The sequence below is a fragment of the Nycticebus coucang genome, chromosome 8 (assembly GCF_027406575.1).
Source record: "Nycticebus coucang isolate mNycCou1 chromosome 8, mNycCou1.pri, whole genome shotgun sequence".
Taxonomy (NCBI): Eukaryota; Metazoa; Chordata; class Mammalia; order Primates; family Lorisidae; genus Nycticebus; species Nycticebus coucang.
In genome coordinates, this window is record NC_069787.1 from 101,034,151 (window position 1) to 101,052,503 (window position 18,353).

At 36.5% G+C, this 18,353-nt stretch overlaps 1 protein-coding gene across 2 annotated transcripts in view; it reads right to left on the reverse strand.

Annotated features, from left to right (window-relative positions):
• The window catches only part of RYK (receptor like tyrosine kinase), a 110,906-nt gene that overhangs the window by 25,665 nt on the left and 66,888 nt on the right, over positions 1-18,353 (reverse strand). Inside the window, exons 7-9 of one of the 2 annotated variants that reach the window (XM_053600690.1) lie at positions 9,147-9,247; positions 7,276-7,401; positions 4,286-4,372 (exon numbers count right to left, since the gene is read on the reverse strand). In XM_053600690.1, coding sequence (XP_053456665.1) covers positions 4,286-4,372; positions 7,276-7,401; positions 9,147-9,247 — 314 coding nt within the window. Of the gene's footprint in view, positions 1-4,285; positions 4,373-7,275; positions 7,410-9,145; positions 9,248-18,353 lie in introns of both variants that reach the window. The other variant, XM_053600689.1, reaches the window with a different exon arrangement.

Consider the following 18,353-nt stretch of genomic DNA (forward strand, 5'->3'; position numbering starts at 1 on the left):
AACTGGGAAAAAAAAAAAAAAAAAAGAAAAAAAAAACTGTAATAATAATTCATACATTATTATAATGCAAAGCAATAGGAGAGAGAGAAAGACATTAAAGATTAGCAAAGCCAAGATCCACATTCCAGCCCCACCTATTTAAATGTTGAACCAACAATAAAAATCCAGTTGGTTGAACTTAGGCACTATTTGTTTTTTGTTTTATTTATTTATTTAATCATAACTGTGTACATTTATGCATTTATGGGGTACAATGTGCTGATTTGATATACAATGTGGAATGCTTACATCAAACTGATTAACATAATCATCACCTCACTTATTTGTTGTTGTGTAAGACATTTACACTCTACTCTTAATAGTTTCTTGGGTTTTCTAAGATAGAGTCTTACTATGTCATCCTCGGTAGAGTGCCATAGCGTCCCAGATCACAGCCACCTCAAACTCTTGGGCTTAAGTGATTCTCTTGCCTCAGCCTCCCAAGTAGGTGGGACTATAGGAGCCCGCCACAATGCCTGGCTATTTTTTTTTTTTTTTGTAGTTGTTGTTATTGTTGTTTGGTAGGACTGGGCTGGGTTCAAACCACCAGCCACAGTGTATCAGGCTGGCGCTCTAGCTGCTGAGCTCGAGGTGCCAAGCCTACTCTTTAATAGTTTTGAAATGTACCATTGCATTGTGCATAATAGGAGAGGTCCCACCAAATACTCTCTCCCTGCTCCCAACCTCCCCCTCTCTGTCCCTCTCTCTCCCCTTCCTTCCTCCTTTCTGGAATACAGATGTGTTTTACCATTCATATGAATGTAGATGATTATATATTGGTTTCATAATAGTGCTGAGTACACTGGATACTTTTTTTACATTCTTGAGATACTTCACTGAAAAGAATATGTTTCAGTTCCATCCATGTAAACATAATCCCTCAAAGTGGACCTATTGAGAAATCTCAAATTTCATTTACTTCTAAGTCTACCCATTGGAATATCACTTCCTGCCTCACTCCCTCTCCCATTACTTGCTAGTAGCACTTCCTTTCCAGACAACTTCTCTTAGTTCAGACTTTTGTAGGAAAGTAAAATGGGTGGACAAGAAGCCAAGTTCTTGAAACATTTGGTATTTCTTTGGAAAAGGTGCTTTATACCAATGTTGGCTGGAATAAACTCTAGATGCCCCAAAACTACTTAAAATTTGAGATTGTTTAGTAAAGGGCAGAATGTGCTTTTATTACTCTATGACCTAAATAATTTCTAATGAAATTATGGCCAGGATTATTGGGGGCTAGTAGACTCTCTTTAGGTTAAGAACTTTAGTAGTACCTGCCCAGTTAGAGTTTACCTTCTCCTCAATTGGTAAGAAGACCCAAGTAAAACAAAAAGCAATTTCAAGATTTGTTATTTTATATGTACTTTTTTCAAATTCTTAATTTTGATAAGCATGTTCTATTAAGCAAGGGACAGTAGAACTAGATGATGATCTGAAAAATTTTTTCAATTGAAGCAATAAAACTTTATCCATTTATTAAGAAAAACTCATTTTCCTGAATTCCTTTCCCAATCTAGTCCTACCTAGTCTTTTAATTTTAAATAGTGAAAAGCCTGTCTTCAAAATATGCACATTTGAAAATGGTACTATTAAATGCATTCTAAAAGTTACAAGGAAGCACAAAATGATTTTTTAAATTTATTTTCAAAATTACAAAACGTTAGCCACTATAAAATAAGAATTTAATACCCCAAGCCCCTAAGTGATCCATTTATTTTTGTGTAGATGGGGTCTCACTCTTGCTCAAGCTGGTCTTGAACTTCTGAGATCAAAGGATCCTCCCGCCTTTGGCCTCCCAGAGTGTTAGGATTACAAGTGTGAGCCACTGCTACCATTTATTTTATGGAATTCAGTTTCACAAATTTATTGTGTAAGATTCAGGTTTCTAATTTCAATCTCTGGAAATTTATATCAGAACATAAAAGAAGAAAAAAGTCTCTGAACAAAATTATTAATTTTTAAAAAAGCCAAATTCCAATCTCCTGCTTATGCCCAAAGGCAAGGGTCAATGCTCTCTAAAAATTTTATGTTTTGTATTTTATGCTGCACTGCCAATTGTGCAGCATGTAACAAAGCATTCAGATTTGAGAAAGAACTCTGGCAGCTCTATTTGGTAGTTACAACTAAAACAATAAAAATAACATTCCAAAAGAATAAATCTCAGAGATAAATCAATCATGTGGAGTGACCTAACAATTTTGAGCCACCCAGTCAATGCCCTTCCTCTCTGTCCCCCCAAGCAAAGGACTCACTGCGCTTTCTCTTATTTCCGTCTAGCTTAGAGAGAACATTACAATTACAGTGGTGAGGCACAGAAACAACCAAGTGACCACAATTCAAGTATATATGGGCAAGGAAATCTTATCTTGGGAAACAGTCCCTGTATCCGTATTGTGTTTTCTTATCACTGTTATTTCCTTTCTGCCCTTTTCCAACCCTAAATCAACCCAATTTTGTATGAAAAACCTCCTTTGTGAATTCAAGATTCATTCAGAATAAAGTAATATCCTACCTCTAACCAGTCCATAAAATATTTTTTAAAAAAAATGCTAGAATTAAGGAAAAAAGTTTCCTTTAAAAAATGAGAAAAGAGTAACAAAGACAGTTGTTTTTGAATGTATGGTTCAAAACATCACATTTACAAAAGTAATATGTAAACTACCCTTCAAAACTAGTCATAAAACCTATTAGGACCTAACAAATGTTAACCTTTAAAAATGTTAGAGGGCTGAATAAAATAAATGCTGAATGCTAATGTTACAGTAAGTTAAACCATTTTTTAAGAAAGGTAAAAGGGAATGTATGGGCATGTATGTTTGCAGCAGACTTAATCAGTATTGCTAAATTAAAAGCAATTGATCTCTAGAGATTTTTTGTTAGATTTGTAAAACTCAACTTTTTAGAAAAAACAAACTTCATACTTTTCATGTATTCCTTCAAGTAAACTACAGTTTTTATAAATTAACTTTATAAACTTCATAAAATTTTATCACCTTCTATTCATAAAAATGAATTTTCCCCTCAGTCTCTGCAAAGAGTTCAGTTTTTTCACAAATTATCTTGTCATTTCAACCTATATCAGACAGTGACAGACAATAAAAAGCATCCTATAATTTACCACATTTTTCTTTCTCTCAAAATAAGGAAATAAAAGACTTAACTCAGACTTTCTCGAGTTTTTCCATAGGTCAGGGATGAAATTCTGAAAGTCTCACTAATTTATCAGTATTAGGCAATAAGTTATACACCTATGTAAATATTACAGTATTTTGATAGAGAATCTCTCATTTATTATATAAATCAGTGAAAAATTAGGCATCACATTTCAAAAAATTAGCCCAAAGAAGAAAATACTCTCTTCATGAAAATATAAATCAGTGCTATCTTTTAGAGAACAATCTGACAGTATCTGCCAAAATTTTAAATGTATGCACCTTTAGGCTAGCAATTCCAACTATCGCTATACCTGGTACACCAGGAAACACAGACACAACACAAACACATATACATACACAGAGATATTTATTCACTGGAGCATTCTATATAAGAGAAAAAAGGAAGGGGGTAAAAGGTAAACAATGACTATCTACATAAGGTACTAGGGGTCTAGGAGTCATTTTAATATTTTTCTTTATAGTCTTTAATATTGGGAGGAAAAAACTAATGACAATTGTTTCAAAGGGTAAAAAGAGATGATATCAAAGGATTTTAACCTAGAAAAAAACACAGCATAAGGTATAGCAACAATGAAGTCAAGTGGATACAGTTTAACTAGAAGCATGAGGCTCAGTGCTCTTAGCATATACACTGAGGGTGACAGATTCAAATCTAACCCAGGCCAGCTGAACAATTGCAAATAAAAAATAGCTGGGTGTTGTGGCAGGCATCTGTAGTCCCAGTTACTTGGGAGGCCGAGGCAAGAGAATCACTTAAGCCCAAGAGTTGGAGCTTGCTGTGAGCTGTGATGCCACCGCACTTTACCGAGGGCAACAAAGTGAGACTCTGGCTCAAAAAATATAAAAATAAAAAATAACTAGCAGCATAATACCTGTTTAATGTCTTAATTTATCAGACTTCTGTTTTTCTACACCTAATGAGAACCCAAATCTCCTAAAAGTTAGCCTCATATGAGCTAAAGTAACATGGATTGATATAAAAAATCCAACACAGACTGAGAAATTGACACAGAATTTTGCTAGCACAAGCCACATTAAGACAGGAAATTATACAGGGAAAAATATCTTACCTTTAACTGTTTTTACAAATGCTTGCTTTTCTTTATTTGGATCTTTTTCATCTACTAAAATTCCATGGAAAATACGCCCAAAAGTACCTAAAAGAAAAGTAATAATTAATGAGATCATACAATAACCTTAATAAAATTACAATATTAAACTTCCTAGCATAATATAACTTAAACAAACATAACAAGGGTGTATGTGATCAACAGTATTATGGTCTGTCTATCCTACAGCAAAAGGATGCAAATCTTTGGTTTTGAATGACTGCTTAAAAGTTCTCTGAGACTATTTAAACTTCTTAACTTGCTTTCAGAAACATCGTATCTAAACCAAGCATATGAGAATTTTTCTGAACTATCCTAAAGAAACCAGGATAAAGCCAGGAGCACAGGAGCTCAATAATGGGCTACTATGCCCAGTCTCAAAATAATGACAAGAGGAGAAAAATAAATTCTCCTCCTTACTGTTACAGAGCTTTAAAAAGCAGCTTCAAAGAAGGCCAAAGGGTGCCAAGTGTTGAACTGAGATAGTTTGGGTTCCAGTCCTTCTACTGTGCACTCCTTAGAGGATCTCAGAAAAGCCACGTAGCTTCCAGCGTCACTGTTAAAATGTGTTCCTGAAAACCTTTACAGTAAGAAGAGAAGTTAGTTATGACCTTACTGAGGAGAAAGGAGTAGTTATAAATGAACTATGAAAATCCATCCAAATTTTATTAGCAATTTTGGAACTGCTAATAAAAAGCTCCCTAATGAGAAAATGGTCATTAAAAATGTTATTTTACTTTCTCACTGTAAAAAAAAAAAAAAAAAAAAATTTTTTTTTTTTTTTTTTGAAACAGTGTCTCACTCTGTCACCCTGGGTAGAGTGCCGTGGTGTCATAGCTCATGGCAACTTCAAACTCTTGGGCTCAAGTGATCCTCTTGCCCCGGCCTCCCAAGTACCTAGGACTACAGGTGCCCACCACAACATCTGGCTATTTTTAGAGACCGGGTCTCACTCTTGCTCAGGCTGGTCTCAAACTCCTTGAACTCAGGCAATCCACCAGCCTCAGCCTTCCAGAGGGCTAGGATTACAGGCGTGAGCCACCACGCCCAGCCTCTTAAAATTTTTTACTTTCCTTCTATTATAATCTAAAAGATAAACCTGTAAACAATTTCACTTTGCTACAGACACCATGTATACAAAGAGGCTTGCTCTGATGTCTTTTATTCCATGAGCTGAAATTGTTACTGCCTATCTATCAAATCTCACTGTGGTCCAGAGACACAGAGTAACTTGGATGCTCGAGACAGGAAAAGCTTTGAATAATCAGTATTTAAGACACGTGAGCCTGGTAAATACCTTCAAACACTTTTGAGAGCTCTACATCCTGACCTGTCAGTCCCTTCTGACAAGGACCTGTCTTCCCTGACAAAGGGAAGTCAAACAAGGAATTGCCTTGCTTGACTAAGCTGCTTCACTCTCTCCCACAGCAGGACTGCAAACGCTCCTCTGTCTTCTTTTCCCACTGCCTAGTGACATTTAAAAATGTTATTCCCAAACATGGATCTACATGTACTCAAGCACAGCTGTACAGACGTTACTGTACCACAAGGTTATAGCAATTCATATACCTACAGCAATGTGTAAGGAACCTGGTTCCTCCATATCTGTCAGTCTGCATATTATCTATCTTTTTAATTTTTCTTAATCTGACTGATGAAAAACAGCATGTAACCATTATTTGACTTAAATTTATCAGATTTCCAGTGAATCTGACCACTTTTTAAAAATGTTAATTAGCTATCATGTTTTCTTTTCTGAAATCAACAGAATTTTAAAATAAACTACGATGGGCCTGAAAATATAAGAAACAAAAAACCCGAAAAAACTCTGTCGACTTGGTTCAGAATTTCCTCTTCAAATTATACTGCTTCAATAAATTACTTATTCCATCCCATCTGAGACCAAAAGAAACTGCAAATACAACATTATTCATTGGTCTTTCATTCAATTCTTTAGGACATGCTATCTGTTCTACTTGCTGTCTTCAGACTGTAAATATATCTAAAAAACAGATATGCTCAGAAAATAGACAACCCTAACAAGCGGCATTCCCGCACTGAAGAACAACCCCAAGTTCTGCTGCCTTTAATTACCGTCTACCCCTGGAGATAGTTTAGGTACTTGACTTAGTAGGAATAACTTACATATCACTATCCCAGCTAACAAGAATACATGACTTTTACACATCCCAAACATTCCAAACCAAATTATGGCAGACTCTTACACATATTCCAAACCAAATTCCAAACCAAAAAGTCACTATTAACAACCTGAAGAGCTCTATGTAGTATTTTATTATTAATTTCTGTCCTCTTCTTTTACTATCTCCCTAATCATTATCCCCAAAACTCAAAAGAAAGTAAGGGCCAGCAAAAAGAGAAGGGAAGAATACTAATAATTATAAAACACCACCATGTGTTAGTTCATTTATTGTATGTCATTTCACTTAATCTTCATAACTAGTCCAGTAGTCTAAATTTAAAGGGAAAGAAACTAGAGATCAAAGACATTAAGGGATTTCTCTAAGATCACCAAGTATATACACTGTGGGACTAGAACTAGGTTCTAACTCCAAAACCCATGCACATTCCTTCTGCCTCTTACATTACCTGTCAGGAAAAGACTTAGACTATTTCAAAGAGGTCTGCTAGGGAGTGATCACTTTAAGAATTAAACAGGAAAAAAAAAACCCTTAAATAAGGTAACAAACACTAATATATATGCTTTAATATATCTGAAAATCAAAAAGTGAACTGAAGTTATATAAGGCATTTTAAAGTCTAAAGAAAAGAAAAATGAAAATCATTTTTATGAAAAAAATAAATTATACACTATTTTCAAAGCTTATTTTAGACACAAAAGGAGATATAATTTTAAAAATTATTTGAAAAAAGTTTGTAGTGGTAACATTAAATCTTACTTAATAAACTGATGTTGAGAAAATAAATACCTTCTTGCAGTACATCTTTTAGAGTTATCCTCTCCCTGGATATTGCTATATCCTTCACCTTGGCTTTGGCCTCCAAAAGAGTGACACTTCTCAGGTCATTCTTCTCTATCCGCAAGGTAGGATAACCTGAGGAGCCAACAAAGCCAAACCAAGCAATATAAATACCCTTATTATGGTATTGGAGTCAAATAGCTCAGCAAGAACTTCACAACAAGTCTTAGAAATGAATAAGTAAAAATCATCAAAGAAAATAGGAATATACATGATCTGGGGGAGTTAATTATGAAGGTCACAATAATTTAGTAAAGAAATGCTCTCCTGCCCAGCACAATACTATTCCAAAATGTTAAAATGCATAATTAAAACAATTCTAAAAATAATATTACAATTACCAACACATCAATTGTCTTTCAGTCCCATGAAACATGCCTTAACTCACAGAATTTAACTTAATCACTCCTATGGACAGCTTTTCTCCCAAAAGATTTTCTAATCCAGTCTCATAACAAAAGAACCTTTTAAATAAAGAGATGTTTGAAAAAATATCTTTTCTTACATAATACATGATTGGTTTAATTATTCTGGCATTCCCACAGCCCAGTAAAACCCTTATGAGATTCAAATTGTTAATTTCCCTTAATCACCATTCATTCTTAATACAATGAATCAAAAATAAAATGGATAGCCACAAATCTAGGTTTTTACTCCAAGAAAAAAATGTTAGAATAAAAGGAAAATCCAGTGTTGGCAGGTAGAAGTTGAAATGATATCTCTAACAACTTATTAGCTTTGGTAAATATTGGGGGAGGGGGTCTTAAAATTTTAGTGGACCTATGCAATGATCATCAATGGTTGCCAGAAGAACTACATGAAAGGCTTTGGACAACTTCATAATAGATGTAGGCTGATGACATCCGAAACCATTCATAACAGTTTTACTGAGACATGTGTGGGTACCTAAGTATATGTGAGTGAGTGTGTATGTTTAATCCTTCCTGGAGTTCTCTAAGTTTCTTGGATCTATGGTCTGGTGTATTCTGTCATCTTAAAACATTCTTGACAATTAGGTCTTCAAATATTTTTTCTGCTCCTTTTTCATTTTTTAATTTATAACCAAATGTATTATTGGCCTTTTAAAAAAATACAGGTACTGTGTTTTCAGCACATATAAAAGATAAATTACCTAGCTCCTTAAGGTAATATGCATAATTAAAAATAGTAAATTTCTTATTAATTAAAATTTTTGAAAAATAAATTTTTTCTTAGAAAGTATTTTTAGCGGAAGTGGAAGACATTATTCTTAGTAAAGCATCTCAAGAATGGAGAAGCATGAATCCTAAGTACTCAATTTTGATATGAGGACAATTAATGACAATTAAGGTTATGGGGGGGAGGAAAAGCAGAAAGAGGGACGGAGGGAGGGGGGTGGGGCCTTGGTGTGTGTCACACTTTATGGGGGCAAGACATGATTGCAAGAGGGACTTTGCCTAACAATTGCAATCAGTGTAACCTGGCTTATTGTACCCTCAATGAATCCCCAACACTAAAAAAAAAAAGTATTTTTAGCATATACAATAAATATAACTGAAAATGTCTATAGAAGTGATTTAGTAAGCTGTTTAAACAGAATTAATCTATGGAAATCTCAAAACAAAACTAATTCTAGCACTTAAATTTTATTTTTAATATCTCAATTTTAGAATGGTTCATTCAATGCTATAGAAAGCAAAAGTTAAAGATCCGGCCTGGTTTTGCATATTTTAGATATTATTTATACAACATGTCCTACAAGTGTACTAACCATGCAGGAACACTGGCAAAAAGGCATAGACAACTTTAGTAAATTGGCTTCAGAATTAATTAACTCTTACTGGTGATAGGAGTTGCATTGTTGGGCGTGTCAGCTCTCAGATACTGAGTTGTCTGGGTGGATGGCTGAGATAGCCCTTGGGAACTGCTGCTGGCACTGATGCTGCAAACAATTTTTAAGAGAAAAATATTTGACAAGTCAGCTTCAATGAGAAATTTCCTTTTTCTAATCATACAAAATTCACGTAGCCATTATAAACAGCCTAAAACCTTGATGGAGATCACAATAACGCATGTATCTACATTACAATGTTCTATTTCTATTTCCAAAAACACTAAGCAGTTCCATTTTATCAAAATTATTCAGAAATGTAGGTACTAGTCCTTAGACATCTCAGATAACAGTCCTGAACCTCAAACAGAATACATTAGGGAACTATGCATCGTCTCCCCCATAAAAAAGCCTCTGTCATTCAATTAGCTTATTTTTTTTAGAAAAGTAGAAAGACAGGCCTCTTTCAGTGACGGCCCAAAATCAAATGGCCTACAGATAGGGGAATCTAAACCAAATCAAATTTGCCAACATGTTCAAAGATTGGCAAGAAGTATCACATTTATTTCAAGTTTCTTAATCATATACACTTTGCTGCTTCTACTTACCCAATGCCCCCTTTTAGAATTTATAGAACTTCTTAGAAACCACTAGTACTTAAAGCACTACATACATCATACTCTCTTAATACAGGAGACCCAGAAGATAGCAGGGTCAAATATTTTAATTGCTAGCCCTGTGTTCAAGTTTACTATAAATTAATGCTTCTCAAACATGTGCTTTTGTCTTTTCAGTAAGGAGCAACCTTGTTCCAGGTCACTCTTAGGCACATTTCCTCTCATTGCTTCAGCTCTTGTAATTCTGTAGCAGTGGAGAAGTGAAGCTTTTAAATTCAGTGTGAAGCCACATGACAGGATAGGCCTTCCATACCTCTCTTACCTACAGGATGAGTAGCACCCAATTTGGAGGCTCTAACTTTTTCTTAATATGCAAAATCTTTTAATCTTTTAACTCCACGTGACCACTCCTCACATGATAGTTCTGTATTTTCAAAAACTGGTGATTCAAAAAATACATAATGAAGCCATGCATGGTGGCAAGTGCCTAAAGTCCCAGCTACTCAGGCAGTTGAGGCAGGAAGATTGCCTGAGCCCTGGAGTTCCAGGCCAATCTGAGCAATGTACCATTTTTATTATGTAAAATAACAAAACAAAACAATCCCATAATGACAAAAGGCTGCTATTTAATCTTCAATAGTTATACATGAATTTTATCAACTTTAAGAGTCCATACATGTATGGGGAAAATGTAAATATATAACATTTAGGCAACGAGCGTTACGTCCCCATGCACACTTTGTATCATTAATAATATAATCTACTATTATCTGCTATTACAATGAAAACACTTCTGAAAATGACATAACAAAAATTATCTAAGGTAAGTATGTTCTGCAATAAACATTATCATATGCAAGCCATTCTGCTCAGCAAAACCATGCATCTGAAGATACATGTTTGCCTAACAACATGCCCCTCAGCATGCCTTTCCTTAAGATGCCCATCATTCCCAGGTTATCTACTTCTTCCTGTGATGCTACAGTCAGCCCTGTTTCCTCAGCAATTTTGCTTAAGATATTCTGCACCTCAAAGAGAATATAAAAAGGATTCATCAGGCAAGATGACATTCTAGCAGAGATTGCTTGTTTAATGTCTGTCTCACCTAACCAGGGCAGGAAGAGTACCTGTTTATCCACTTCTTCATACTGAAGCCATGCATGGTGGCCAGTGCCTGACTTAAGCCACAGGCTGGCCTAGTGAGCCCCTGGTAGGCCCAACTGAACCCCAGCATGCGCTCAAGAAACACAAGGGTCAATCAATCAAGAGAGAAAACCACACTTCCCTAGAACAGAAAGACATAAACCAAACAGAATGGAGCTATTGATATATACTGAAAAAGGCAAAAAATTACTAGCATAACAATAGTTTTTTCCTCCCTATATTCATTCTTCATTCAACAAATAGTTACAGGAGGGAAGGGCTGAGGAAAAGGAAAAGAAAAAGAAAAAAAAAAGAACAAGAAAAGAAAATAGTGACTAATCTTCACATAAATTGGTTTTAATTTTGACCAAAGTATATTACTTAAACATTAATTTTTAACTCAACATGTTAATATGTTGTTTAGGATACTGTATCCTCATTTATAAGTGACATGTTTCTAATTCTCCTTTATAATAATATATTTTCTCCAACTTTAATATCAGGGGTACCCAGATCAAGGAGAATGAATTTGATGTATTTCTTCTTTTCCTATTGTCTACAAGACTTAGTATGTTCTGTTTTTTTGAAATTATCTTTTATTTTTACTTATAAATATGAGTTGTCTATTTTTTGATACTTAAAAAAAATAAGTTAACTGATGACTCTATACTGAATCTCAGAGTCAAAGCATTCTATAATACTCTTATTTGACAATGAAAAAGAAAAAAAAAACACAAATAGTTACACATGGCTCCAACTGCCTGGGCATGAGCCCACTTCTAGCAATTTTTCAGGGGTCCTTAAACTACAGCCCACGGGCCACATGCGGCGGTGTGATTGTATTTGTTCCCGTTTTGTTTTTTTACTTCAAAGTAAGATATGTGCAGTGTGCATAGGAATTTGTTCATAGTTTTTTTTTTTAAACTATAGTTTGGCCCTCCAACGGTCTGAGGGACAGTGAACTGGCCCCGTTTAAAAAGTTTGAGGGGAGGCGGAGCAAGATGGCAGCCGAGTAACAGCTTCCTTGCATCTTGGCACCGTGAGTCTTGGGATATACGACTCCAGGCATCTCTGGCTGGTGGGATCTGCCTATCATCACCCCTGAGAGGATACAGGGAGTCAGCGAGAGACTTCTGGACCCCAAGAGGAGGACTAAAACAGTGGAAAACCGGCAAGTGGTCGCGTGTGTTCAATCCGTCTAAACCCTCCCGCAACTGTAAGTTCAGTAGCAGCAAGACTGCAAACCAGAAAGGCCTTACCTGTGAACTGTTTTGGTGTCTTTGGACTTGGCACTCAGCTGAACTGCCTTGGGGAGAGCCTGAGCAGGAGTGCGGAGAACTTTGGCCTTTGTCTGGGGCCCCAGTCTGAGCCGCAGAGCCAGACGGAGCTAATAGTGTTTGGCTCTGGGTCACAGGCAGACATTGTGAGCGATCTGCCCCGGCAAGCTCCGCCCTCAGGGTCGCAGAGCTGGAATTGGGTGGGAGCTGGTAACCCAGCGACCAAGTAGCCTAAGGGCGGGGTCTGAGCCGCCTTGCAGACCTAACCCTCTGGGGCAGACGGAGACCAGTTTTGACACACAGGGTAAGTGGATAGCCACTTCAGCAGTGATTCCAGCACAAGCACTTCCCTGAGAAAGCTTCTGCTCAGTAAGTGAACAAGTTCAAAGTGCCTTTTAAGTGGGCTAAAGAGAGATTTAGGGTGTCTACCTGCTGGGGTTTGAGAAACTAGCAGCCTCCAGTTGTATCAGAACTGTGATTAACATCTCATACCGCAGAAGACCACGTGTTGCCCAGACAATATTCAATAACATATACATACTGCTTTGTTTTTGGTTGTGTTTTTTTTTGGTTTGGTTGTCTTTTTTATTTTGATGTTGTGGATTGTTGTTTTGTTTTTTAAGTTCAACCTTTTCCATACAGATCCTTTTTCTTTCTCAATTTTTCTAGTTTAATTATAATTTCCCATTGCTGCCTATTTCAATAATTAGAACTTCATTTTTGTTAGTGTTTCTGCCGCTATTATTTGGTTTTTCCAGCCAATTTTATCCCGTAAAGTTTTCTGTTTGCTTGTTTTGGTTTGATTTATAGCATTTTTGTCTTTCCTCTCTACTTGGTGGAGGTGGGGTACTGTGTCTGATCAGGTTAGCAAAGAGCTGCTGACCTCAAGGGAACCACCCAACTGGGCACCCCCAGAAGGTGGTTTTTTTTTTAAGGTTGTATCAAAGTACCCTACTGTACACCTATATTGCTCTGTCTCCCTCTTTCTGTGCCTCTCTTCTTTTTGTCAATATTCCTTTTACCCACCCCCTCTCCTTTCTCTATTTTTCTTTTTTTTTCCTTATCACTCGGTCCTCCTTTCTTTCATCCCTTTTTTGCTCTTAAACCTTCTCACCCTTCTGGTCCTGTAACCCTTAGTTCACAGGCACGAGAACTTAAAGAGCAAGAGGAAGTGAAAGGAAAATTAGGGCAAGGAAACAGATAAAAGAAATCACCCATGAGGAAGAATCAGCAGAAAACTCCAGGCAACATGAAGAACCAGTCCAGAACAACCCCTCCAAGGGACCATGAGGTAGCTACTTCAGAGGATTCCACATATACAGAAATGTTAGGAATGACAGAAAGGGAATTTAGAATACACATGTTGAAAACAATGAAAGAAATGATGGAAACAATGTAGGGAACTGCTAATAAAGTGGAAAATAACCAAAAGGAAATCCAAAAACAGAATCAAATCAGAGATGAACGATATGAAGAATATAAAAAGGATATAGCAGAGCTGAAGGAAATGAAACAATCAGGGAACTTAAAGATGCAATGGAAAGTATCAGCAACAGGTTAGACCATGCAGAAGAAAGAATTTCAGAGGTAGAAGACAAAGGTTTTGAGATAACTCAGATAGTAAAAGAGGCAGAAAAGAAGAGAGAGAAAGCAGAACGTTCACTGTCAGAATTATGGGACTTTATGAAGCGTTCCAACATACGAGTTATAGGAATTCCAGAAGGGGAAGAAGAATGCCCCAGAGGAATGGAAGCCATACTAGAGTATATTATAAAAGAAAATTTCCCAAATATCACCAAAGATTCTGACACAATGCTTTCAGAGGGATATCGGACCCCAGGTAGCCTCAACTCTAACAGAGCTTCTCCAAGACACATTGTGATGAACCTGTCCAAAGTCAAGACAAAAGAAAAGATTCTGCAAGCTGCCAGGAGTAAGCGCCAGTTCACCTACAGGGGCAAATCCATCACAGTGACGACAGACTTCTCTAATGAAACTTTCCAAGCAAGAAGACAATGGTCATCTACCTTTAATCTACTTAAACAGAACAATTTCCAGCCCAGAATTCTGTACCCTGCTAAGCTAAGCTTCAAAATTGATGGAGAAATCAAATCATTTACGGATATACAAACATTGAGGAAATTTGCCACAACAAGACCAGCTCTACAGGAAATACTTCAACCTGTTCTGCACACTGACCACCACAATGGATCAGCAGCAAAGTAAGTGCTCAGAAATTAAAGGAAAGAACCAAACCTCCACACTGATGCAAAAGATAAAACTAAGCAATGGACTCTCACAAAATAAGACGAATAGAATACTATCACACTTATCAATTATCTCAATAAATGTTAATGGCTTGAATTCCCCACTGAAGAGACATAGATTGGTTGACGGGATTAAAAAACACAAGCCATCCATTTGCTGTCTGCAAGAAACACACCTGGCTTCAAAAGACAAATTAAAGCTCCGAGTCAAGGGTTGGAAGACAATTTTTCAGGCAAATGGAATTCAGAAGAAAAGAGGAGTTGCAATCTTATTTTCAGATACATGTGGATTTAAAGCAACTAAAGTCAAAAAAGACAAAGATGGTCACTTTATATTGGTCAAGGGAAAAATACAACAAGAAGACATTTCAATTCTAAATATCTATGCACCCAATTTAAATGCTCCCAGATTCTTGAAACAGACCTTACTCAGTCTGAGCAATATGATATCTGATAATACCATAATAACAGGGGACCTTAACACTCCTCTTACAGAGCTGGACAGATCCTCTAAACAGAAATTAAACAAGGATATAAGAGACTTAAATGAGACCCCAGAACAACTGTGCTTCACAGACGCATATAGAACACTCCATCCCAAAGATAAAGAATATACATTCTTCTCATCACCCCATGGAACATTCTCCAAAATTGATCATATCCTGGGACACAAAACAAATATCAACAGAATCAAAAGAATTGAAATTTTACCTTGTATCTTCTCAGACCATAAGGCACTAAAGGTGGAACTCGACTCTAACAAAAATGCTCAACCCCACACAAAGGCATGGAAACTAAACAATCTTCTGTTGAATAACAGATGGGTGAAGGAAGAAATAAAACAAGAAATCATTAACTTCCTTGAGCATAACAACAATGAAGACACAAGCTACCAAAACCTGTGGGATACTGCAAAAGCAGTTTTGAGAGGAAAATTCATCGCTTTAGATGCCTACATTCGAAAAACAGAAAGAGAGCACATCAACAATCTCACAAGAGATCTTATGGAATTGGAAAAAGAAGAACAATCTAAGCCTAAACTCAGTAGAAGAAAAGAAATATCCAAAATCAAATCAGAGATCAATGAAATTGAAAACAAAAGAATCATTCAGAAAATTAATGAAACAAGGAGTTGGTTTTTGGAAAAAATAAATAAAATAGATAAACCATTGGCCAGACTAACGAGGAATAGAAAAGTAAAATCTCTAGTAACCTCAATCAGAAATGATAAAGGGGAAATAACAACTGATCCCACAAAGATACAAGAGATCATCTCTGAATACTACCAGAAACTCTATGCCCAGAAATTTGACAATGTGAAAGAAATGGATCAATATTTGGAATCACACCCTCTCCCTAGACTCAGCCAAGAAGAAACAGAGCTCCTGAACAGACCAATTTCAAGCACTGAGATCAAAGAAACAATGAAAAAGCTTCCAACCAAAAAATGCCCTGGTCCAGATGGCTTCACTCCAGAATTCTATCAAACCTTCAAGGAAGAGCTTATTCCTGTACTGCAGAAATTATTCCAAAAAATTGAGGAAGAAGGAATCTTCCCCAACACATTCTATGAAGCAAACATCACCCTGATACCAAAACCAGGAAAAGACCCAAACAAAAAGGAGAATTTCAGACCAATCTCACTTATGAACATAGACGCAAAAATTCTCAACAAAATCCTAGCCAATAGATTACAGCTTATCATCAAAAAAGTCATACACCATGATCAAGTAGGCTTCATCCCAGGGATGCAAGGCTGGTTTAACATACGCAAGTCCATAAACGTTATCCACCATATTAACAGAGGCAAAAATAAAGATCACATGATCCTCTCAATAGATGCAGAAAAAGCATTTGATAAAATCCAGCATCCTTTTCTAATTAGAACACTGAAGAGTATAGGCATAGGTGGCACATTTCTAAAACTGATTGAAGCTATCTATGACAAACCCACAGCCAATATTTTACTGAATGGAGTAAAACTGAAAGCTTTTTCTCTTAGAACTGGAACCAGACAAGGTTGTCCTCTGTCACCTTTACTATTCAACGTAGTGCTGGAAGTTCTAGCCAATACAATTAGGCAAGACAAGGAAATAAAGGGAATCCAAATGGGAGCAGAGGAGGTCAAACTCTCCCTCTTTGCTGACGACATGATCTTATACTTAGAGAACCCCAAAGACTCAACCACAAGACTCCTAGAAGTCATCAAAAAATACAGTAATGTTTCAGGATATAAAATCAATGTCCACAAGTCAGTAGCCTTTGTGTACACCAATAACAATCAAGATGAGAAGCTAATTAAGGACACAACTCCCTTCACCATAGTCTCAAAGAAAATGAAATACCTAGGAATATACCTAACGAAGGAGGTGAAGGACCTCTATAAAGAAAACTATGAACTCCTCAGAAAGGAAATAGCAGAGGATATTAACAAATGGAAGAACATACCATGCTCATGGATGGGAAGAATCAACATTGTTAAAATGTCTATACTTCCCAAAGCAATCTACCTATTCAATGCCATTCCTATCAAAATACCAACATCGTACTTTCAAGATTTGGAAAAAATGATTCTGCGTTTTGTATGGAATTGGAAAAAACCCCGTATAGCTAAGGCAGTTCTCTGTAACAAAAATAAAGCTGGGGGCATCAGCATACCAGATTTTAGTCTGTACTACAAAGCCATAGTGCTCAAGACAGCATGGTACTGGCACAAAAACAGAGACATAGACACTTGGAATCGAATTGAAAACCAAGAAATGAAACTAACATCTTAGAACCACCTAATCTTTGATAAACCAAACAAGAACATACCTTGGGGGAAAGACTCCCTATTCAATAAATGGTGTTGGGAGAACTGGATGTCTACATGTAAAAGACTGAAACTGGACCCACACCTTTCCCCACTCACAAAAATTGATTCAAAATGTATAAAGGACTTAAATTTAAGGCATGAAACAATAAAAATCCTCCAAGAAAGCATAGGAAAAACACTGGAAGATATTGGCCTTGGGAAAGACTTCATGAAGAAGACTGCCATGGCAATTGCAACAACAACAAAAATAAACAAATGGGACTTCGTTAAACTGAAAAGCTTCTGTACAGCTAAGGAGACAATAACCAAAGCAAAGAGACAACCTACACAATGGGAAAGGATATTTGCATATTTTCAATCAGACAAAAGCTTGATAACTAGGATCTATAGAGAACTCAAATTAATCCACATGAAAAAAGCCAACAATCCTTTATATCAATGGGCAAGAGACATGAATAGAACTTTCTCTAAAGACGACAGACGAATGGCTAACAAACACATGAAAAAATGTTCATCATCTCTATATATTAGAGAAATGCAAATCAAAACAACCCTGAGATATCAACCCAGTGAGAATGGCCCACATCACAAAATCTCAAAACTGCAGATGCTGGCGTGGATGTGGAGAGAAGGGAACACTTTTACACTGCTGGTGGGACTGCAAACTAGTACAACCTTTCTGGAAGGAAGTATGGAGAAACATCAAAGCACTCAAGCTAGACCTCAGATTTGATCCTGCAATCCCATTACTGGGCATCTACCCAGAAGGAAAGAAATCCTTTTATCATAAGGACACTTGTACTAGACTGTTTCTTGCAGCTCAATTTACAATCGCCAAAATGTGGAAACAGCCTAAATGCCCACCAACCCAGGAATGGATTAACAAGCTGTGGTATATGTATACCATGGAATACTATTCAGCCATTAAAAAAAATGGAGACTTTACATCTTTCGTATTAACCTGGATGGACGTGGAAGACATTATTCTTAGTAAAGCATCACAAGAATGGAGAAGTATGAATCCTATGTACTCAATTTTGATATGAGGACAATTAATGACAATTATGGTTATGGGGGGGGAACCAGAAAGAGGGAAGG